Source organism: Homalodisca vitripennis, chromosome X (assembly GCF_021130785.1).
Source record: "Homalodisca vitripennis isolate AUS2020 chromosome X, UT_GWSS_2.1, whole genome shotgun sequence".
NCBI classification, from domain to species: Eukaryota; Metazoa; Arthropoda; class Insecta; order Hemiptera; family Cicadellidae; genus Homalodisca; species Homalodisca vitripennis.
In genome coordinates this window covers 54,812,697-54,839,205 of record NC_060215.1, presented here as the reverse complement: position 1 = coordinate 54,839,205, position 26,509 = coordinate 54,812,697, and the positions used below count along the sequence as shown (strand labels likewise).

Genomic DNA, 26,509 nt, shown 5'->3' with positions numbered 1-26,509 from the left:
TGCACCAATCCAGTCTTAAGATCCGCAGTTGAAAGTTTGGAGTCTCATTAGACTCTTTTCTGGAGAGATAAACATTCTTAAGCCCCTCTGAAGTGAGTGGGAATTAATGTCAGTAATCTCCAGCTATATAATCCTCATCACTGGAGAAAGTTCGAAAACCTAGCCTGTAACTGAGGAGCTACCGGGTATTGCAGTAATATTACTCGTGGTAAGAACTCCCATATCATAATTACCTTTACTGGGAGTATTTTCATTCTTATTGTAACAGAATTCACGAGGTTAAGGTAACTTATTTCTGAGTTTCAGCGAGAAGGAATCCTATTGCTTCAAACGAAGTATCATTGCAATAAGTTGAGATTCCATCAACAACATACATTCATGTGTAAGACTGAGATGCCTAGTACAGTATAAATATGTCTTATTTTATTTATTTTGATCTAGTTCTAGATTATGTTACTCTTAACTATGTTTGCTGCTCCGATTAAGAAGATATATACATATTACATCTTAGTAGCATATTTAATCAAAAAGTGTCTATTTTCAGGCTTTTTCAAAAAGGCTACTGTAACCTTTACGGTATACGTTTTGTTGTCAGGGTCATGAAAATACGTATATCAGTAGGAATAATGAGATTTATGATGTCAAAAAGAATTTAATTCAGCCTTTGTAATCTATTCTATCTAGTTAACACTCCGACTTCACTCCCGACAGATGTTTCCGCTATTTCTTACTTAACATTCAAGAAACCAAATTCAGTGCTGAGATAATATACCGACAAATCTTCGTACACATACAGACACACGCAACCAATAACTTCTCCAACCGATTCGATTTACTAATTCATTAATTATTAATTGATAAGGTTAGTGATAACTGTTGATAAAACTCATAACCACTACAAATAATCTAATCGGTCTCCCCAGAAAAGTTTGCTTATATGTAACTCGATGTTTATAATAAAGTTTGATGCCCAAACTGAAGTACGAAATACGTGTTTATAGTTGTTATGTACAAACAAATATTGTGGGTACATGCAATAGATGATTCGTAAAATTTAATGAAAAAGACTCATTGCAATGAGGTAGTACGGTAACATTAACTAGTAACTGACCACAGCTGCCAGTGAATATCAAGTATCTACATAGACCACCATTTACCACACTGGTTTGATTGAAACAAGACGAATACAAAAGTTCTATGTCAGAATTTGTTGATTATAAATATTCTTTTAGTTAAATAGATTTATAAATCGTGACTTTAATCACATTCAATCGTGTCTGAACTAGTCGTATCAATATTTGGATGCCTCAAAATTGTATATTTTGGCTAAAATAGTAACAAACAGAAAAAGTAAAACAGGAAAATGGTGTACCAACTAATTACTCAAGGAATTGTCTTTAAATTATATTTACAAGGCAAGCATCAGAGGAACAAATTGAAAGATCAGATAGATAAAACTATTGCTCTGATTGAAACTAATTCTAGAGGATTAGGTTTCATAGAGGTTTTCAGTACTCGAAGATTGCGAAGATATATTTTTAAAATGACAATAATCTTTTCCATTAAATAATATAGTGACATGGATGAAAACACTCAAGCACTGGTTACATTTTAGAACGACACTTATTAGACTACCTTGGTGATGATCAACACACAAATAGATTACTACAAGCTTAATAATCTATATTATCTTATTAGTAATCATACATAACATAATAGTAAAAGGAAAACATTATTTGCATACATAAAACAAAACGTAACAATTCCGCTGCTTTTAAAACAGTATGGTTATATTAAGGCAATATCTATCAGAATGATTAACAATATTACGTAATGTAGGTACATAATGGTAAGTCAGTAGAGAGATCTTTATATATATGTACAGATAAAGAAAACCATTATTTGCTTAAAATAATCTTTTGGAGAACCTTCTTTTCAAACTACACAATATAGTTCATAAACACGTCTTTCACCGTATGTGCTACCTCGCTACAAGTGTATTCACTGGTCATGTTAAATACAAAGAGTTAGGAAATATTAATATTAAAAAGTCAGAAAAGCTTTTTGACTACATTTTCTTACCTTCCCTGAGTATTCCTTCATTTCCCCCTACCCAGCCATCCCTTATCCCCCGCATCTCTCTCCTTGATGAAAATTGGAAACTTGAGATTCGCAGAATGTATTATGGCCTCCTACCACCTGCATGTCCTCCAACACCCATTACTTCTACCACTATTGTTGGGTTTTGTAAAATGTCATAGGTCATGGCAGTTCACGAGTTCTTTTCTAAAATATACACGTGGTAAAATTTAACACAAATCTTTAATGCGCAAAATTATTTAGTGATAGACATTTAGTCTTCACGAAACTGAACAAATATAACTTCCTTGATATAGTGGACTCGAATGATTGTTTTACAGAAAAAACCTGGTGATACTTGACGTTAGCTGTGTTAATTTTTAATTTAACGTTTGGAGTATGTAGCTCGATCAAAAAAATACTTTTCATCAATAATTGCAAATTATTTATTCTAACCATTGTTATTCAAAATTTATCTTTACAATTCCCAAATTACTCTTTAATTTTTTAATAATTCTTAATCTATCATTTACTCAATATTAGACGTCACCAAATATACCACTTCTTTATAAGTCATTTTCTGTTTCATATTTTGGATAATTTAAGTTATTTACAAATAAATTTCAAAGAACTTTTCTATACTTGCGATTACCAATAAAAAAATAAAAGATTTATATTATTATTTTTTAAATTATAATAGAGAACCTATTTGTTTCCTGCGATAACATGCCAAACCTAATATTATAGTATTCCTAGGCCCGTTAAAAAAATCTAAATAAAGATTTTTATTTGACTGAATTTATAGAAGGCAATTGATATTATCCCAAACCTTTCAGCAAAAGGAGGAGAGTACGGAAGAACACTTTAAGATAGTAACGATTTGTTTATAACTCATAAGTACTTAATTAATATTCAAGTGGATTTCAGAAACATTTGATGTTCATTACACATTTTGTAGAAAAATGAAATATTGAATATCAGTTCCAATTGTATCCACCATTTGTTTGCATATGAATACGCAAATAACGACGCTATTGCAGCGCTTATTTTATGTGTTATTATGAACTATATTGTCATTCGTCTTTTTTTAATAATTCAGATTGTATGATAAGTATTAAAAGTAATTATGTTTTATTTTGTATTCCCATTAATTAATTCTAAATTATAAAAAATAAGTAAAAAATTTCAATAATTTTTATCTGTTTACCTTCACCTTTTCTTAAATTTCAAACTCATAGTAAGACTTTATACCAAGTATCTTTTCTCTGTCAAAATATTTGACAATAATGATCAATATGTAATAAATCTGATATGATACTAAAACTAATTTATTGTTTACAACAGGTAAAAATAGTAAATATAATGGCTAATATAATAAGCTAATATGTATATTTTAAGCAAGTTACACTGTAACAATAAAAGTTCAACTACATTTGTAAGCGTTTCTTAAACTGAAACTCACCTGTTTCACCAGGCTTGTAAAACTTGCTCATGGGCCTAACTATGACGTCACGCACCATGCCCACCACTTGGATGATTGAGGTGGTCTTTACATCAGTAGTTCCGTCCAGAGTCGCCTGCAGAAGAACATTTCCCGAGACATCCCTTGGAATCATGAATGGAATGATACCATGATCTGAAATGGTAAAAGATATCTCAGTGAGATGTAATAATTAGAATAACAATACATGAACTTTGATTAACGTCCTGAATTTTGAGTAAAAGTGTGTATTCCTACAAAGTTGGAAAATATAAGATTACCATTACAACTTTTTAAGATGTTTGACTCAGAAACCACGCATAGTAAACCCCTATAGCATTTGTGAGGTGTATTTATAAAAATGAGGTTTTAATACTTATCCATGGCTTGCATTCGCCATTGTCACTGAATTTCATTGCACTACAACAAAAAATTAAACAAGTCCCTTTATTGAACATTTTGCACCAGGATGACGTGCGTACAGTATTAAGCGTACTTGCTCGTAGACTAGCTCAACCTTTTCTATTTTAAATATAATACCTAGATGACAGAAAATTATCATTTACTGTCTACATGTTACACGTTTAGAAATATTTACATACAACTAAAATCATTGATGATACATTTGAGAATTTTAGAACACATATTAGGTGTGTAAACTGTCTTCTTGTAAACTATTTCTTATACTTGGATTTTTGCCAAAGTTTTTAATTTTTAGAAATATATGACATAAAATAAAGTTATAGAACACAGCAGATTTTATATTTTACAACATGAGTCTAACAGGTTAAGTTATGACTGAATAAATATATTTTATATGTTTGGTAAGCATGTACGAGTAGATGTTTTGACGACAGGTATAGACATATCGGCAAACGCGAAATCCACCACAAACGCGTACTGCTCATACTAGTCAAATATGAATGAGAACATGTAACTGTACACCATATAATGGATAGCACCACCCACTGACTAATGGTTGTACTTCAAGGACAAACTAGACTACTGACTTAGCTATCTAGATTTCTGCCTGACTGTCATTACTGTTTGCTACTAGTTTAAGTTAAATTGTATTTATAATTGATGATATTCCATTTAATTATAGAAAGTGTATATTATTAGTACGAACTTTTCACTTAACTATTCCTCTGTATATTCTCCTCATATTGACGACTGTTCATTGTAAGTATATGGTAAAAATTAAGTTACCAAGTACTTCATGATCAATTCATTCCATACCTCGATTATGCCATTGTATCCATGCTTGTGCATAAAATGTACCAATTGGAATATTAAATTTATAAAAGCTCCAAAAAATGTTTTAAGAGGTCATTTAAAATAGTACTACATTTATATTTACTATATTTCTTAATTTAAGTATCGTAATAATTGTTTACCGCTTCATGCAAGTCCATTAAATTGATATAACAATCAAGTATGGAGCTTTCATATAGTAAAGGGATTAGCATACAAATTGAATTATGACACAATATTTATTCGCAATGTTCTCATTCCCGATAGCCATTAAATTATCTCTTGTTTATTCCTCTATATTTGGTAAATCCAAATTACAGTCGTACGGATTTTTTCAAATACTTGTACTACTGCAGTTTCTAATCAATATTAAATTAGATTATAATGTCATTTAATTTTAAAGTTAGTTCTAATTCATATAAGTATAATATTTCTCTGTTCTAAGAAGAAAGTTATATCTAGTCTTTCCCTATTTAGGATCGGCATTGTTTTTATATTATAAAATCAAACTATCACTATCAAGCTATGAGTACTCTAATAATATTATCAATATTAATGACAGAATAAATTTAACGGGGTTTTCAAAATCATAACTACATTTAACTATTATACACATAACATCGATCAACTACATTCAAAAATTAATTGGGGTTTTAATTAATAGTTGCAAGGTCTTTTAATTATATTGCAAATATGATTCGAATGTTGTATATTGAAATATTATACAGGAGATATATTCTATTAATAATAGTAATGATTAAAATAATGTGTTAATAAACATAAACATAATTTTTAATAATGTTTTTGAATATATTTTATTAATGTACAATAAAGTATACTGTTTAAATATGTTATATATTACGTAAATACATGACTACTTTCCATTCACCAATTGTAATAAAAAAAGTGTATAATAAAGATAAAAATATAACTTCACTATGTTGTGTACTGTTTTTTGTACTGTAACTATGTGAAAAGCTGTTAATCCTTTTATTGAAGGAGATACATCTGGAATCTCGGAGTTTTCTTATTACTCGTATATCAAATATATAAAAATATGCCTTGTTTTTTCATGTAAAAATGTATCAAGAGGTCAAAAAACAATGCAGAAAATTTATGAAAAAAATATTTTGAATATGTATGGAATTTTAAAATCAGCTTTGTACATCTTGATATTGTGTTTAAATTGCGATTATTGGCGAATACTAAACGGAAAAACGCGAGTATGACATTTATACGAAAAAATTATGAATATGTTATCTGCATCCAGTTGTCATTCACCTACATCAAGTATGCCGAATGATGCTAAATTTATGGAATAAATATTATTATTTATTTTAAGCATCACTGGAATTTAAAATAAACTTTTTTGGCTTTTGAGTAAAATTTAGAAAACGCCCATAGTTTTGTACGGTCATTACCAACAAGTTCTCTTATTTAATACAAATTTAAAATAGTTCTTTTCTTATAGAAGTCAAAACTAAACACTTTTAATTTTCCAAAGTTTGTAATGTTTTTAATTTATTAAAGTATTAAATTATATGCAACAATTATTGTTGAAGCACAATTTCATACAAAAATAAAACAGGATAATTGAAACGTGCCAATCAACTACTAAGGGGGTTGCGTTAATGAATCAAATACCTAAATAAACGACTAGAGAGGTTTTTCTAAAACTATGCGCTTTGATGATACACCGCCTTGGCAGTCCTAACTTGTAGAGTAAATAATGTTAAGCATCGATAAAGTTGATAGCCCTAATTTTAAAATAGTAGCAATGTAAAATAGGGGTGAATGGTGTTAGGCCAGTTATAAAAATAATTGAATTTATTACACTTATTACTCTCAATTGGTTCTTTTAAATATCGATATTGGGTTTCATAAACAGTCTTTTGCGTTATGAGGATAAAATATCAAGTTCATTTTTATTTTACTACAGGAGGTAGTAATCGTGTGTATTATTTTTTGAATATACTTAAATACGTTTTAGAAATATTATCTTTTGTGATATAAGTATATAATTTTAAGTTATTTTATAATTTTAATTCAAATATAATTATAATAATATGTCTCGAAGTATTTATTTCACAATTTACATTCAAATCGGCACAGTATATAGTCTATAATTATTATCTTTCGTAAGGTCTGCAAGTGAATGAGAATATGTTAAGAAAGAACAGTAGTAATTTTTATATAGCTTTTTAAAAAGTTATTCTTATTTATAAACTTTATTAAATGTTTCGTTTGTGATAATACAAAGCTTATTCTTTAAATTATTTAGTTATTAAAATGTTATTTATTTAATTTTTCGTCAAAATATTAATCTTGTTTTATAAAATCTCTATGATAGGTTTTTTATATTTAGTTTAATTCGTATCGTACGTAATAGTGCATTTTAAGAAAAGTGTAATATATTTATCAATATCTTCAAATAACACGTCTCCATTATTAATTTATGTATAATGTGTTTCAGTTCTCGTTGATTTTTTACACGTTTACGTATGAACTGAAGGAATTTTTGTGTTTAAATACTTACCAAATGTGCAATATTATTCATACTTAGGATAAAATTATCTGTGCATAGCTTTAATTACTGCATGTATAAAATGACTGTTTAAACACTAATTTTTCGTTTATTTTACTGCCCATTACAATCAGATAGTCCATAGTATTTCAAGTGGACAGGTGGTCCATAGTTTTAAATATTCCTCATGTACCTTTAAAGTTTTTTCAATAATACGAAGAACATATACATCAAGACTCCCTAACTTAATTATTTTATAATAAATAAATATATATATATATATATATATATATATATATATATATAAACTTATTATGTTATAAACTAGATTTAAGAATTTAGTAATTATTAAAATACGTGTAGTTGGAATATATATTATTTATTTAAGAAGCACTAACAGAATGTTATTTGTTTTCACTTGCTACTACTTGCTGAAGTACAGCTATAGCTCGTTCCGATGAGTCTTAAACATTCACTCAAACATTCACTCAAACAAAGGCCTACATCATAAGCGTTTGTATAAAGGATTAAATTTTTGAAAACGTTTCTTAAAAAGACCTTTATAAATAATTCAAGTTGCATGATTAAAATTTAACTATATTTATATACGCAATCTACATGGTGTATTCACAGTTAGAGTTGTGATATACAAAAACATAAGTTTTTAAGCTCTGCAGTAAGCTTTTATAAACAATAATATTGATGTCAAATATCGAGTTTAGGAACTGGAAAATGTGTTAGTTGGTATTTAATCTTGACATTTAAAGATACAGGACTTAATTATAATCGTACTAGCACAGTGTTACTTAATACTGTTGGTAATAAGACTGCCATTATGCCACCAATCAAGTATCTTATCACTTAACATATCATAGCCTTTTGATTAATAGTATACCAAAAGAATTTTTATTTGTTTATTGGAAGCCAGTGTTTTATTTCGAAATATAAACTTTGTAAATTTCTAAATATTTATCAATAGAATCGGACCAATGATGCTTCCGCTAGTACACATTTAGTTCTACATCCTTTACAATAACTGTCTAACTTCGTTAACCGATCTCTTAACTACCAGGAAATTTGCTGATACCCTTTTTTCTTTAGTAAGCTAATAATGTTGTAAAAAATTTTATAGTCATTTTCAAACTTCAATAAAAGTAATAATTACCTGATTTATGCATACATTTCTTCATTTACAGAGTTATTACTAGGAATGTGTAGCGGTACATATGAATATACTTGCTTTTTGAAGTTTTTCAAAGAAAGAGGGTGGTGGTTATTTTTAGAATTAATGTGATTGCCACAATTTTTTAAATATAAAAATATTTAATTAATAAATGACCTGCCTGTAAACGAACATGGCAAAGGAGCATAAATATAAGATCTTCGATAAAGATCGCAGGCATACCATAAACCAAAAATGTAAAAAAATAACGAATGTCTTATTTTACCAGGTGAAGTTAGAGTTAAGAAGCCCTCTATAACACCACCTAGGGACCAACGGCTTTTAGGTGACTTTCGAACCACTACCAATGGCGGCGCAGGCAGGCTACTTGCAAGGACAGAATCTCTCAGCGGTCACCTATCCAAGCAGCGACCACACTCGTCTTTGCTTGACGTGGTTATCTCGCGAAAACCGCATTACTCGTTACACTGCGCCATTGGCAAAGGTGAGTGAGTTTTTAGGTTCTTGATCGCTGACTGGATGTATTCCCTCTGCCATTCTATACATATTTCGTTATATCAGGTTCATTTCACAACTGATATTCATAAAATATGGACACACGGATGTACATTAATATCCTTGAATTGTGTTACCTTGAATGTAAATATTAGTCTCTGCGACGGGTCGCGTAGCAGCATTGTAGGGGGAAGAAGCGTCTGGGAAGAGTCGCAATGTAACATTGGCAGCGTCGTGGTGGCGGGAGTCAAGCTGCTTCAGCGTCACCAGCACGGGCGTCGTCTTGGCGGGCACGGCCACCTCCGGCGCCACCACAGTCAACCGCCTGCAACAGTACGGGTTAGTTCTCCCTAGACTACACAGTACTTACAATTGTAATAATTTAATAGGCTTAATTTCATTTTGTGGAACTATAATTTAATTTTCTGTAAAATAACGAGTAAGAACTCAGCCTTTCATAAGTTTCAGAACAGGCAACAGGATTCGAAAAATTAGTAGCTCATATACACCTATTCCAGACAAGCTTCACTTAAACGTATCCGTGACACCTAGCCTTGAAATTTCATGATACCATGTTCCTCTAATTATTTATACGCTAGTCTATGGAATAAAAAATAATAAAATTTAGGGCCTTGAATTTTATATCATACATTTTGTTTAAAAATTCCTTTAAAACATTCTTTACTCTTATTGGACTAGAGCAGTAAGGCCATTAATCAATTATATTGTACTAAACATTCGTTAATTACTATTTACATAAAGTTAATCCGAATACCTTATCATTTAGGCACCACTATCTGCAAATTAGTCTCATTAGAATTAATTATTTCATTTGAGGTAATAATTACTCAGCTTATTTCAGTGAGAAAGTGCAAATTATTGAACACAAAATTGAATCGAGTATTTAGTTTGCGCACTGCAAGTATTAACACTCTTGAAGGTAACTGGTTTTAAGCCACTAATTAATTACCACTGTAAATCTTTACTCAGACTTAATCCAACTACCCAAGAATAATTAAACGTCTTCTAAGCACTGTAAAATTTTATAAAAAGCGTGACATCTTTATATTCTAAAGGGATAAATACACAATAAAAATTAATTTCTTTGCATGATGTTTATTTAATATCTCACTTTTTTTAATCTTAAATGATTAAATGCCAATTTAAGTGTTAACCTTCTAACGCCTAATTTGACAGCAACCAATATATTGACACGATTGATCGACTTAAATAGTGTATCGTCAATAGTTACTGTCCTATAGACAAAACTAGAAGGGTTTCACATGTAAGACGTTCATAAAAATGATTGTATACTCACAGGAAGACTGGTAAAGCCAGTTGCTTGAATCGATTTTGTATATTTTTATTTTATGGAAATATTATTTTCACAAAGTATTTAGATAATTTCTACAAATGTATGATGTAGTAGTTCTTAGAGTAAATAATGAATTCTGCAACGGAAGTGTTTGAAAATGAAATGACAGAAAGTGAAAATTCATTAACGAGTATTTTAGTTCACACTTGGAGATTCCAGTAATTACATATTGTATATTAAGAATGTTTAGACTAACCATCAAAGCTACATTTCCTTAAAGATTTTATGAAACAAGTAGCGCCACCCATCATTTTACTGTACCGCATTGGATCTTTCTATTGTTCACTGCACCGAACTAAAATAACTTTTCCAATGGCCATATATTAATAGTAATGAGGACTCCAAGGTTCAAAAGATACAACAAAAGATGTAATACGACGTTAAATAATAATCTCTGTTTACTAGTGTATTTAGAATAATTTTCATATCCTGGCAATGCAGATAATCTGGCCTCGCAGCGTCTGGAGGCGGGTTACGCGTGTGGTGGTTTGTCAGACTTGTCACTTGTTTCACAAGTATTGACAAGCGTTGCGGATTCGCTCAAGTCACAAAAGATTAAACAATTCCTCTCGAAGTAAAGTGTCATTTTATTTGCAAGTACTTGACAGCCAGAGATAACAGCCAATTTGAAAGTTATGTAGATTATATTTAACATATATTATGAGTATCTAACAGAGAGAATGGATTGAATCTTTTGAGATCTGAATAAGTAAACTTTTATAAGGCTCACTGAGATTTCAGTTAAGACAAAATTATTAATAATTATCCGATTACCAAGGATATTAGAAATAATGCATAAGAAATAATTAATATAATGAAATAATTGCATAAGAAATAATGCAATTGCAAGGCACAAGTTGTGAGCTCTGAGTATAACATATATGTATATGAGGCTTTATTAGCTTTCAATATACATATTGTTTATGGCTTAGAGAACTATACCAACACAGTGTAAGAAACAAAAATATTGCAAATTACCTGATATTGAGAAATAACGCAAATTCAAGGTACGGGTTAAGAACTCTGACGATAATACAAGTTTCAGGCTATAGTACATTTCATTATAAATATTTTGTATGGCTTAGAGAAGTATACAAACACAATGTAAGAAACAAAGATACCAAAAATTACCTGATTATTAAGGATATTAAGAAATAATGCAAATGCAAGGTACGAGTTAAGAGATCGATAATACAAGTTTCAGGCTATAGTAGCTTGCATTATAAATATTTTGTACGGCTTAGAGAAATAGAACAGCACAGCGTAAGAAAAATACATATAGCAGAATATAACAAAAGGCATTAATAACAGTATTATTAAATAAGATATCAGAAGATAAGTATCGTGAGAATTCAGAAGCTATTTTTTCTGACTCTCGTCGGTTTATAGTTGGATTCCCAGGTTCATCACGCAATCTGGTGAATGTTCTTCTAACCCTGATGTAGTTACGATGGTGGGGCATTGAAATTTATTCAGTTTAATTTTTTTGTTGCATTATGCTGTGGTATTTTATAGGGCGTTTCCGTAGTCACAGCCGACTGAATCAGCATCTCTCTACTTGCGTTACAAGAAGGTTTTTTACATGTTCAGTTCGTATGTATTAGAACAATACAAGATTTTATTTTAAAACTAAATCAGTCTTTCAGTATTAGAACAATACAAGATTTTATTTTCAAACCTTTAAACACGAGTGAATTATTACAATATTTTATCAGTTAGTTACAGGTACTGCAAGGTTTTTTAAAAACTACATATTAGACTACTACATATTTGTCAAAAATATAACACAGAGATTTTACACAGTGTTTGTTCGAGCTTTGAAACTTTGAGACCAAGAACAAAAACTTAAGGCCGATGGCCATTGCTTTTTACTCCTCCCTCCTTAAATATCCTTTTTTGTTTCAGATGACGTGCTGCGGTGTGAAAGGAAGCCATATTGATTCTAAGCAGTGCCTCACCTTCTATGGTGTGTTCATATGAGTTTAGTGTGCTTGTTCTTGTATGTGACATCGTTGGGGCTTGCTTAAGCACTCTGGACTCTCTTGTACGTGCTTGAGTGTTTGACGTAAAACGATATCGGTTATTAACTGAGACTCGGGTGAGCTTATCACCATATACTGGTTAGCTTTTTATTTTTCTTGCTTAATGTTATCGTTTCGCATCCTTACGATTTTTGATACCGCCTGCTTAGGATGGCGTAAGCGCTATTTCACGTCATTAAAACTCATGTTTACGATATCGTTGGCTGGCGTTCGTAAGTTGAAACTCGTAAATAAATCCGATATTTTCACTCTGTTGGTGTATCTTTTTAGCAAACTGCAGTTTATTGTTCTTTAAGGCCATTTAATTCCTTAAATTCTTTCTCGTATTTTGCGGTTAAACGTTTAATCTAATAGTTTTGTTATTATGCTGATAAGTTTACATAAAACCCAACTACAAGCCATTTGGTTGATGTTTTCTTTTTCATGCATGTAAACTTTATGATGTTTGGGGAAGGTAAATCAGTATAAGGTTTGCTTTTCTTTCACAGTTATTTTTAAGGCCCATGCAATTTAAAAGAACACTAATTATTGACTCTATATAACATAAAAAAAAACTTAAACTATATAATATATAGTGAAACTGGAACATTCATAATAATTATAGCTTATAAAAAAAGAAGGAAATAATATGATGAATACTAAAATGCATGTATACAACGTGTGAATAAATCTGTAAAACAAAATATCGAAAAGCCTGAAGTTGTTAAACGAAATTCTTCTCAAACATTCCAACAAAGTAACTTTGTATTGGTATAACATTAGTATAGAATAAACTGTTATTCATTAAAAGAGTGGTTTCAATTTTAAGCTTAAATGAAGAATGCAATCTTTTTCCAAGTTATACATTAAAAAAAACTAAATTGTACAATTACAAGTAATATTTAATATTGACTCAGCAACATATATTTAACTTAAAAAAGGAAACGTAATATAATTTATTGGGAGAGTTAAAATAAAGCCTGCATTTCAATTGATACAACGTTCTCCCTATATTCTACCAAATTCTGGCTCAATACCGATTTGGCTTCCTTTCAGACAGACGAGGTCCGTTTATCAAGAGGTCGCTACTGCCTCTTCTTGTACAAAACAAACTACCTCTGTTGGGTTCAGGAGGACTCCACTTCAAGGCCGCATAATATATTATAGCCCTTGCTTTCTACATTACGACCTTATCGTGTTTGTTTCATTCGATATTGATAATCTTCCTCAACTTCTGTAATAACGATAGTAATAAATGTCCTTAGTATACAAGTTGTGCGTTATAATAACTTCATATATACGAACAGAAATTATTTTTTAAACTAGATTTATCCTGAAAAAACTTTGTCTTATGCTAAGGTTGTGAAAAAATATATTTTTCATGTCTACATCCAAATTAATGCCTATAATATCAGAAAAACCATAAAATTTTCCGACCTTTCAGGGGTTGTAGCCGCTTGGGGGTCCTTTCCGCACATATATTCGTACAAAGAAAATTTTATTTTAATTATAATACTAGTTTTATTCCTTAGTTATATAACGTAGTAATAAAAGTTTTATAACGTTACAGACAATTATATACAGATAATTTTAATTTCATGAATTTTAATGAGGGAATGGTGTCACTGGAAAGAAAGAAAGTCATATGAGGATTGTGTGATTTTGTCTGATTATTGTGTTATTATATGATCTATAAAAATATCCTTATACTATGTACATATTCTAGAACAGTAAAGAAGAAGATATCTTACATTCACACGGGGTATTGATGCGCAATCCTTTAAGCTCTTCGTACATTCTGGGTTCTAATTGACTATTAGTAAATATTCTCGGTAACTGATTTTCGTCATATGCTTTTAGATTTCCCAGCTGTGTCAATTACCATAAATGCGCCTTTACGACCAATCAGCATCCCAAACAGCAGTTGTGGTTTTGGATCATAGTTTGAGTTAGATGGTGGTTACAGGGATATAGACGTATAAGGAGGACTCGCCTTCGGCTCGCTGGGGGCTACGCCCCCAGGCCCCCTTTTGGGTGTTAGCCAAATTGGGGGATAAGCGGTATTAGGTGAGAGGTTAATCAGAGAATTAGATTAGGGGTCTGGGAGTTTCAATTAGACCAATTTTATTGAATTTTCATGTTTTAATCAAAGTTTTGACTTTAAGGGCATTTTGTGGCTAAACCGTTAGAGATACAAGAAAAAGTGACTGGACCTTTCTTGTTGGAAATTTAGTTTTGTCTTTCGATTATATCCTCGGATTTGAGGTACGATCTCTGTTTAGTCGGTACAACGCTTGGGATAAAAGTCTGCACTGGTCGGCTGTTGTGAAACAGATATAGTGTAAATAAATTAAAAACTACCTTTATCAGATTATTAAGTTGATCAGGGGGTTTAATTTAATCAGGTGTTCATCAACCAAGAAAGTCCCGGGAGAGGGGGTTTTATGTTCTCGGGGGTTAAAGAACGCGTGGTACTTTTATAGTAAATTTGTGTCTGGGCACGAGGAATTTTTATAAAAATAAAACGTTGATCAGGGGGTTTTAAATTAGTTCAGAAATTATAATTCCACGCCAGAGTTTTGACAATGAACTAATATTTCATAAAATTAAAAAAGAAACACTCTGTCCCTATCTACTATTGAAGCTTCACTAACGTTCAGCCAACTCCCGATGTGGAGGCGTCACTTGTTAACGTAGTAATACAAGGTCAATATGGAACCAGCATGAATCGCACTAATTATAGTTTTATAGCAAATTATAGCAAAATTTAAAACACCTAAAAGTGACGACAAAGAATTAGCCATTTAGAGCATTTATAAGGCATACGGAAAGATAAACGATAGAAAGCTGCTGGGCCTTTTTTGTAGATCCTATCAATAGCTACTTACAAAAAGTTTTACATTTAAGCTAGGGCCAACGGTTCGGCTACTATCGAGCACGAAAAATAAGTTTTTAAGTGAAATTTTCAATATAATCACGTTTTACGGCTAAATCATGGAAGATAGAGTAAAAGGTCACTGGACCTTTTGTGTAGATGGCATTATTTTGTATTAAAATAAAATTTTTAATCTGAGCTAGAACTAAGATTTTGTCTGAAATAGAGCCCAGAAAACAAAATCTCACGTAAAACTCAAAAAATCAAAACTTTAAAACGCGTTATGCGGCCAAACCGTTGAGGATAGGGCAAAATGTTACTGACCCTTTTTTGTAGAGCACGTCATTTCCTAATTCCCGTTGAAGATTTTTTTTGAGCTACGACCAACCGTTTTAGCCGTTATCAAGCCCGGAATGTAAATTTGTAGGCGAAAATTTCCAAATATTTTCACTTAATAGCGTTTTGCGGACAAACCAATGGAGATAGAGTAAAATGTTGCTTGAACTTTTTTGTAGATCACATTATTTCCTAAATCTAACCTTTGATTTATTTTGACCTCCGACCAATGGTTTCGCCGCTATCGACCTCAAAAACAAACTTTTCACGTAAATATTACAAAAAAATTGCACATAATCACGTTTTTTCGGCCAAAACAATGGAGATAGGGCAAAAGGTCACTGGACCTTTTCTGTAGATCGCACAATTTTCTAATTTGATGGGTCAATCAGATTTGAGCTACGACCAACGGTTCGGCCACTATCGGGCTCGAAACATTATTTTTATCGAAAAAATCTCTGGAATTTCAAATGTTCGAGCGTTTTGTCGCTTAACCATGGAAGATAGACTAAAAAGTCACTGGACCTTTTTTGTAGTTCACTTCATTCCTGAATATTGATTTTTCGTCAGATCGAAGCTAGCTCCAACGGTTCGCCCGCTATCGGGCTTACAATAAAGGTCTGCAAGGGTAAAGAATGCGCGATTTTTCGGGAATTTTTTTTGAGGGGTTTAAAAGTAAAAAAGTCCGGTTTTCAGACTTTTCTTGTTGGTTATACGGCAAAAGGTACCTGCGTGCCAAATTTCAAGTTTCTAGCACTTCTAGAAGTAGGTTAGAATTTGTATACATCCATCAGTGAGTGAGTGGTTTCACATGCGGCTGTATAGTATATTAGATAATATAGTTATAGGTCCTTATAAAAATTCTACGTCCTTATACATAGAATAATATCCTTTCTATCTGGTGCCCCCTGGAAACCAGATGGAAATCCTGCTAAGCGCATCACTTCATATGTAAATATTTCAAGTAGATCCAGGACAGTTTTTATGATTTTATGGTTGAAACATATTATAATTTTGGTAAAGAACGATATCTTCTTCTACCAACTGGATATAATACAATCATGGCCAATAATTGTATACTAGCCCTGGAAATAAGAAGCGAAATACAAAATATACTTTTACTTCCTGCTCCAACATAGAAAGTTATAACGTAAACTGCCAGAGAATATATTACATGATGTATTCTTTATGATATGATTGGTTTGAGTTTTCTCTTATTATTAGAGGTAAGCTCTTCTAAGATTATTTTTATTTTGAGGTTCATAGGCGAAGATCCCTGCCACGACTAATCATGTTTTAAAGCTTAAGCCACTTAGGATTACTAACATATTTGCTTCTTTATCTCATCACTCAATTTGTGTATTACTTCCTTAGGTTTTTGAATGACATTCTATATACCTCACTAATAACTCGAGAATCAAAATACAACTCTATCTTGCTTACAGTCAGTCACAAGCAGGTAATTTTGAAGCGCGCGCTTTCGATGTTTAGGGAAGCAACATTAGAAGAATATCATCGGTTATTGTAACCATTGGTACCCAGTATAATTTTGATCAGATTCGCCAGGCAGAAGTCTCGTTGCTGTAAGAATACTTTGAAAATTCAACGTCAATTTTGAGAATGGCTAACTAAAATATTTTACTCGTAATATTTAGGGTTTATGGTTATAAAACTGTAAATACAAACATTTTGATCCATTATATTTGTCGATCGATCATCAGGCTCATTAGAATTGGAAATAATAATGATGATAAGTAATTGATATAGACTTTGCGTTTTCTTCGAATAATTAGTTAAAATAAAAAAAATTACAAAATGCATATAAAATGTTCATTCGACTTATCTCGTATAGGTTGATTAGAGTTTTCCAATTTTGTCGCTGTTTGAAATTCACAAGTAATATAAGCTGTTTTGTTTTTGGACTGCTGATGGCCCAGCACCTAAAACGTAAGAATTTGGAACTGAGTTAGAAATAGCACAGATTCAAATCCTTTATATAACCGAAGCACGTTTTTCAGTACCAACGACCTTGCACTGTATCGACTCTCCCCTTTATTTTTTGATCAGCCTCGCACAGGCTAGTGGTCCATGATAGTGGGCAGAATAAGGATTCTCCGGACTCTCCCTTTTATTTTTTGATCAGCCTCGCACAGGCAGTGGTCCACGATAGTAGGCAGAATAAGGATTCTCCGGACTCTCCCTTTTATTTTTTGATCAGCCTCGCACAGGCAGTGGTCCACGATAGTAGGCAGAATAAGGATTCTCCGGACTCTCCCTTTTATTTTTTGATCAGCCTCGCACAGGCAGTGGTCCACGATAGTAGGCAGAATAAGGATGCTCCGGACTCTCCCTTTTATTTTTTGATCAGCCTCGCACAGGCAGTGGTCCACGATAGTAGGCAGAATAAGGATTCTCCGGACTCTCCCTTTTATTTTTTGATCAGCCTCGCACAGGCAGTGGTCCACGATAGTAGGCAGAATAAGGATTCTCCGGACTCTCCCTTTTATTTTTTGATCAGCCTCGCACAGGCAGTGGTCCACGATAGTAGGCAGAATAAGGATTCTCCGGACTCTCCCTTTTATTTTTTGATCAGCCTCGCACAGGCAGTGGTCCACGATAGTAGGCAGAATAAGGATTCTCCGGACTCTCCCTTTTATTTTTTTATCAGCCTCGCACAGGCAGTGGTCCACGATAGTAGGCAGAATAAGGATGCTCCGGACTCTCCTTTTATTTAAACACACACAAAAATTACAGTAAGTTTAATTTTCACGATTTATGGTTGAAACATATTATCATTGTAGTAAAACTGTTTAATGTTCCATGATTTAACTTAAAGTGGGCATTATATTAAGCCTAACTATAAATTTCAAAACACTTGTTAATAAGGAAAATGTTTAAGAAACAACATTACATGTAACACAATATAACTGTATAATATCATTAGTTACGTTGAAACAGTAAAGTAAATGTTAACGTTCACAGTACGTACACATAATTAGAACTATTTAAAGTCATTTAGATGTGTTCCTCAAGGATAATTTACCGCTGAAAAACCTTAGGCTACGTTACCTGTAAAGAAGTTTTTTGTTATTAATGTTTTGCTCAAATATTATTCTTAAATAATTTGTATGTAATTTTGCGACATTTTAAAAATTCTCCAAAAGGACTTCCGTGCAGCATTGAAATAGGATTTTGAAAAGCAAATTAGAAAATTTCAGTACATCATAATTCTTTATGAGCCATAAAAATATTTTTTACACAAAAACCACAGACAGACAGTTACTAAACGAAGCGGGACAGGATGTATGATTTAATGGCCTTTTCGTTTATTCTAACCCATTTAACAGTGCCTGAAACGTTAATTCGCTCTTTTCAAACATCCATTACTTAGTTTCTGTCGGTTACAATTGGTTATTATCTATACTATAAAATACTACATCTAGCTACGGTTGAGGCAGTAATTTCGGGCATGTGACAACAAAGTTTAAAACTGTAAAATTCCCCGCTTTAAATATTTATGATTTAATTAATTACAATGATTATTTGGCTGAAAGTGTATTTGTTTAGTTTTTATGATAATTAAAAAAGTTCTAATTATTTCTCAGCGTTTGTAAAAGTTCTAAATGTAATAAAATTGTAATTTTTAACCCATAAATTCAAGTATTACATATGTGAATGTATATAAATAGTAATATTTATAACGTTATTATTAAATCAGACCAGTCTGAAAAATTATGTTTTCTTATACCTCCATAAGCCATAGTTTGGCATTTCTTTGTTACTCATTTCTTTGTACTGGAATATTATTAAAAAAAAATTCAAGATACCGGTTTTCTGTATAAATTCAAGAATCAACTGTTTCAAAAGAAGCGATCTTTTTGGAATTGAGTACAACAATAAGCAACTGAGGATTATTATATATTCATGAAAAAGAAATAAATAAAGAAAACTGTAACAATTATATATCACTGGCTGTGGCATATTCAGGCCCTACATAAGGAAATCATGTTACCCAAAATCAACTATACTGCTCACTATTGCGTGTAGTTTGCAAGTTTCTAAGACGACAAAAGGGATTTACAAAATAAGTGTCTTTATATGTGATTGGGACAGCAGAGCAAAGGATTGGTACTGTTCCACAAAACACTGACCTCCAAGAAACACCTTATCAACTTGAGAGAAGAAAACATACTACACATTTTAGTAATAAAACTGTTTATAAAAGACTTCGCTAATGGTTGTGAGTTGTTTTACGTATTTATGTGAAAAGTTTCGTCATTAATGAGACGCCAAACAGAATTGTGAATTATACCTGTAATTAAACAAAAGTTCATCAACTAGGTATTTATATTATCGGCATTTTGTGAGAGAACTTATAGAAGATTACGCTAGATTTGATTTTAGTATCCAAGCATATACAACATGCACCTTTATATACTTCATAACATTTTTGTAAGACGTTGTTTTTTTCACTCAATGTCACAACCAGAGTAAACCATAAGACATTAAGAAATGAGATATACAGAATAAATCTATATTTTGAATTACGGTAATTTTCAATTCAAAATTACCAATCAAAAATCGATTTATTCTTTTTAGATTTTATAACGTAATAAAATACAATTTATTTCATAATAGTTTATTTATTAGTGTTAAAAATATTCTAAGCAGTGAATGTTCCTACGTTTATTGAGTTGAAACAAGAATATTGTGTATAAAAAAGGACAATTACAATAGGATATGTCGTCATTCTATGAAATGTTTACAAGGACAACACATGACCATATCATGTAATATGGAAACTACTTGTTGACTACACGTAAGTTTCTGTTATGTAAGTTATTGTGCAATACCTCTTAGAAATAGTGCAATCTTCTAACCGTTTCCTCGAAGATTTTCATTTTAATACTTTTAATATGAAATGTCTTATTAAATTTAAACCTTTCAAGCTGCAATGACAATAATCTTATCATATCTGTATAAGAATTTAATAAAACCTTCAAAGTGCTTTTATTTTTGTAGAACACATTCAAGTATCTGTAAACGAATATTTTCGTTAATACGCTTCTAGTTTAGAATTAAACATACACAACTAAATTAATTAAGTATGTTGAACATGGAGTTTGTATTGGCTACTGTTAACTTATTTACATGTAAACACTTAAACCAATATTTAAAACTTTTATTTTTTTAGGCCTTTCGATAGCAAGGCTATCTTCTTCAGACACATCCCAAAAGTAAATACAAAAAGTAAATTTGATTTTTAATAATAGTTCAACATATAGTATAATTCCAGTAATGATTTAATTTCATTTACACACTACACCACACATGATAAATTAATATTAAAATCACATATGTTTAACTACTAGCTTGCTATCAAAAGGTCTTACAAAAATAAAAGTTTTAAATATTGGTTTGAGTGTTTTAAATGTAAATAAGTCAAATCATTTAAGCATTAAAAAGGTTGTAAGACTCACATTGTTAAATAGGCAAGTAATTTGTTTATAATAGGTATGGCCTGACCACATAGTTCAAGGGCGAAATACGCATTTATTATAAATCAGTATAAAAATTTCCTGGTGTATGACATTTGAATGCTGTCCATTTAGGTGGATTTTAAAAGCAACAATAATTAATCATGTAATAAACAAGAAAAACTAATAATAAACTAGCAAAACAAAACCAAGAAGTTAATTTATTTGTACACTAAAATATCAGTTGAGAAAGACGAGATGGAATCGTATATTCATTTTATCTATGAAATAACAATACTTCTCCTCAGTTGTGGAACCCAACAGTAAAAATTGTTGCCTCGCAGGTTAGTAAGTTAGTTTCAAAGGTTCATGTAGTCAAATCGCGGTTTTTAATTTATTTTAATAAACATCTGAGTCATAGTTTCGTCTGATAACTTTCCAGAAGACGGATAACTTAAAATAGATCTTTTTGAAAACTTATAGGCATTTTAAGTAGTAATTTTTGATACTTTTATAATCAAGACCAATGAAATACGGGTAAAGATAAAAGTGTGAACTTCTACATTATGCACATGAATTACGACTTAAAGCAATTATATTTTTGTATTGAAATATACAAAAATAGTGCTGTTATTAAAATAAATCTTCTTAATGATTTCATGAGTCATGGAATGATTTCTAATAAAAACTATGTTATTCCCCTCAGTTCTATTTTTAATAAATACCATTATTTCATACAGTTATAAAAATATTACCTTAGATGTTTGGAATTCTTCGTTAAATGTTTTCTTATTTACCTGTCCAAGGAAAGTTATCTGAAAACGCTGTGATATTGTTTTAGTTCTAAAAATGTTACTAGAATAAATACCGATTTAGCAACCTTAATACTATATAATCTTTATTACCAAGAGAGATATAAAGTGTTAACTAAGCCTTCCGCCGAATAGCTGTCACTTAGTCCTGCAGAGAGTCTCCCTCACCAGTATGACAATCAGAATCCAGGGAAAAGAGACTCTTCACTTCTGAGTGTAATTCAGAGTAAATAATAAAAAGAAACACATAGTGTTGTTTTTACGATTTATAATGGATCAGAGAAGAACCTATACGGGCAATTTCGGTGTTACGTCCAGGATTAGACTTTTTATTTGAGGGAGAGAGCCACAACTTCTCACATTTCATCATTGGGGAAGAAAGTAGGTTTTTATCTCTATGATTAATGTGGTTTAAGAAGGGTTCCTTATACAGGGTGTTTCTAAAATGTAGATTAACAGTTTGAGTCACGGAAGGATCCATTTCATTACAATATTTCTACGTCGTATCCCCCATAGGAATTGCTTAGCCTCTGTCCCTCTCTGGTACGTAGCAGTGTCCTTTACTGGCATACGCTTCAATAAGTGCTTTCTTGTTCCTGAAAGTCACATATCCTTCTCGATTGAGAGAACTATAACTATATCCTATAACGCGTCCAAGATAATTCAATTAAGAAAAAAGTTCTGAAACTAAGATAACATCTAAATATAGTACATGAATGCCTGCCAACCTTAGAAGGAAGTTATTGTAATCACCAACAGCTTTCCTGAATCCTAAAAACCTCATTAAAAATTCGATTGAAGAGCTTCTTCATACCAAAGGCCTTATACTGTTCCTCAAAAACTTTGGCTCGATCACAGTTTGTCAAGCCAGGTGTAAGAACAGAGTAAGAGAGCCTGGTATATTTTGTTTGTCTCATTTACAAGATCTCACAAACTATGCAACGCCTCTGATTATTTTCGCTTCAGAACCTAGAAATGGATTTTCTTGGATATGGTTTAAGAGTAATGGAATCAGGTTTATTATTTTCCGTATATTGGAAAAAAGTAGCATGGGTATAGTATATGTAATTAATCCGAATAATTTGAAATATAAAACGAATTTACAATTCAATGTTATTAACTGTGTCAAATAATGCTATTGTGGCTGTCATGTTAATAAATGTATGAAATCGTTTCCTTCGAGGCAAACAAAGGCGGAAACGGAGTGCATGTTCCTGACGAAAATTGCAACCTGACACTTTGTCAAGTTGTCACTATTGATATTTATCGACTTGTGTGAGTTTCCTGGTTTATTTAGATTTATAGGAGAAGGCAAAAGAAAGGATAAGCAATGTAAAGGGTGACCTAATTTTTTTCAACATATATAAAGCAAAAATATTACAAACCAGTAATGTTCAGTAAATCTTCAGGAAATTAAACTATTAAATATTCCATTTCGTAATTTTACTTTGTTTTGAGCCAAAATAGCATACTGACCTTAATGATCATAAATTGAACATTTCGGTCTAAAATTATATGGTATAAGCACTTTACATTTTAAAAATGTTCAGTGATAGTTAATCAAGAAGTATTCATCAACAGCTTATCATTTGTAATTTTAGATCAAACGTTACGTTATCAAGGTAGGTTTGAAAATTAAATATCAAAATTTTTGTACTAATTTACCTAAGATAGTTCATAAATCTATACACATTTAAAAGTAAAGACATAATAAATTACACTTCTTTGAAATCTGCCTTGTAAAAAAATTTCTAAAGTATACGTACTTTTAAGAGGCTTCTATTCAAAACTTTACCAGCGCAACTGAAAAGTTTTTAAAGAATAGTGTTGAAGGCAGGTACATTAAGCCTGGCTTTTAACTTCCAGTCGAGGTGTTCGTGAATCACCAAGTGCGTTGAATAAAAATCCAATTTAAAATCTCTGAAAACATCCAGAATTCTTATTCCTTTTCAAGCATTACCTCCATGGTTACTTGCAGTTGGCGGTTAAGGTCCCATGCTCCATTCATGTGTTAGCGATTATGAAGGTAGTTACAGACACACCGTTTCTGAGTCTATAGGAATTATAGAGTTTGGAAAGTTCACAACTCGCAGTATTTTTTATAAACTTCATTCATTAATGAACTGACTTATTAACTTTTAAGAACGAAAAGGAAACTTTGTAGGATATACACGAATAACAAATATGTATAAGACCTCAAAACGATAATACTAAACACTTTGCCTATATTAAAATGTTTTATATGTGGGATCGAGAAGCTACAAATATATTTGTATTTTTGGAATATTAAATTAAAACTGTGTTTTGATTGTTTGTTACCGATATAACAATAACTGTGGGAATGATTCTATATCCGTATGTTGTTTAGTTTTTCCTCTTATATAACATCCTCAGGTCTTGATTATTACCTCATGCTCGAACTTACTGGAGAGGTGGTACGCGAAATAGAGTGATAAAATGGGAACATTAACTGAGTGTGCTGATTGGAATGCATGAAAGCAAATCAGCATATTAAAAAAAAGGAAAACGTGTGACAGTAGGTAATGCTGCGATGGATATCCGTAAGGTGACAATCGTTGGTTAAGAGAAAGCGATATTGTCTGATCTTGCACTCTTCTGGTTCCATTTTACCTTTCCGGCCATTTTTCAACTTCAACATAAGTAATCAGGGCAGCAGTTCTCGATGTTTCCCAGAAAGACACACAAGTCGCACATCCCCTCTACCAGGTAGATGCTACAGACTCGTTCCCTAACAGCTTTACTAATGACCGGCAGTGACCACTAGACCCGAATTCTGTCACCCTACAGTCACAAAGCAGGCAGAACCTCGCGGTCATAGAGAGAAGCCATTGGCAGAGCAGTGACAACGGCTAGAGATTAATGGCATCAGATTTGCGATTTATGCTATGATTTCATTTTCAATAGGTTTAGACACTGCAGACTCGTATTTTCCAGTACATACGGGCGCGTGCATGGTCAATTTGATTTATCGTGTGAATATGATGACTCATGAGTTCTCATATATGTCTACAGGTTGTGCAATACAAAATATAAACCACTGTCACTTTCTTAAAGTGAAGTGAGATCACTTGAAGGATATACGAGTATTTAACACGTTGACTACGGCAGATGCCCTAATGCGTACTGGATTGCTAAGAGTAGTAGCCTACTGTGTATCACTCAGTGTAGAGCCGCAGTGAATGTGTTGAAGCCAAACATTGTCAGAATAAATGTATTTAATAGTTAACAGATATTTTCTTTGTTAATTCACTGTGCATAACTTAAGGATTAAAATGTATTCTATCTACACTGTTATGAACAGGAAACATTTAGGAATTCAAAAATTGTGAACCAACGCCGATATCCTGCCCACAAATCTTCAACGATTCATATTGAGTTATTGTTAACGACCGTCTTTTTGCTTTTATACTAATTGCATGGTATGTAATTTATCTCAGGCTACTTCCGACACACACCTTTAGATCTTGATTTCAAGATATAAAATAATGAAAACTGTAATGACTATGATTATAATAAATTGGTCAATGCAATTGGTAAATTCGTCAGAGCATTAGCAAGTAATGCAGAAAGCTTCAATAGTGCTACAATAGTTGGTGCTACTATTATACCACTAGGTTTACTGTAGTAAGAACAGTAATATAAAGTCTGAACACATCTAGATAGAGTACTGACCTAGAATAAATAAGTGGACAATGTTTGCTTAAGTTTTCACCTGGGTTTTATTCCCTTCATTAACTAACGAAGCTTTGTCTTCGAACAACACTTTTCAACCTGAAAATTTGAGTAGAATAATATTTGCAGTTTTGCTTGGAACAAGTATTACAGAGTTTTCAGACTTACAAAGAAATCTGTTAGAGTTATCTAAATCCTTTTTTATAGAACCACACAGATGTGCCTTTCTGAATCATTGATTGGTTGTATATATACAGGGTGATTCGGTTAGTGTTACCGGCACTTTCTGAGCTGATTGTACTATAAAAAATAAAGAAAAAAGTTCATATAAACATGGGTCCGGAAATGCTTCCTTACTGGGTTATGGCCAATTGAAGATTTCACCCAAAATTGTGTGCAGGAGGTCAAATGATGATTTGCCGCGTGTTTATGAAGAGATATTTATAGGCGAATGCAACTTTTTCTAACGGGTTTTTAGATGAGAAATTGAATAAAGTTCATCTCATAGCTGTATCTCATTTAGTTTTTTTGTTATACTACAAAAAACATAAATAAAATAATTTTGAAAACACTTTTTTTAAGGTTTAACGGACAATTATTTTGTTAAATAGGCATTGAAGACCCACATTTTTACAAAGAAAATTGCAGAAAATTTAATTCTGAATAAAATTATGTGCCACACGGCTATTAACAGCGAAGTATTAGTTTCTGGAATTTAATTTTACAACAAACATTCTACCAAGCAAGAAATACGTATTTAGTAAATAAACACCGTAATGTAATGATATAAGGTACACAAATAATTGATTAGCATACAATTGTAAATACGATTTTAATAGATTAATGCTCAACTAAAAAACAATAATACTATTACTTTTTAGGACTATCCAAATGGTTACATCATG

The 26,509-nt window shown here is 31.7% G+C and overlaps 1 protein-coding gene across 1 annotated transcript in view; it reads right to left on the bottom strand.

Moving 5' to 3' along the window:
• The window catches only part of LOC124368998 (C3 and PZP-like alpha-2-macroglobulin domain-containing protein 8), a 393,079-nt gene that overhangs the window by 135,516 nt on the left and 231,054 nt on the right, over positions 1 to 26,509 (bottom strand). Inside the window, exons 4-5 of the mRNA XM_046826596.1 lie at positions 9,153 to 9,340; positions 3,542 to 3,715 (exon numbers count right to left, since the gene is read on the bottom strand). Coding sequence (XP_046682552.1) covers positions 3,542 to 3,715; positions 9,153 to 9,340 — 362 coding nt within the window. The remainder of the gene's footprint in view (positions 1 to 3,541; positions 3,716 to 9,152; positions 9,341 to 26,509) is intronic.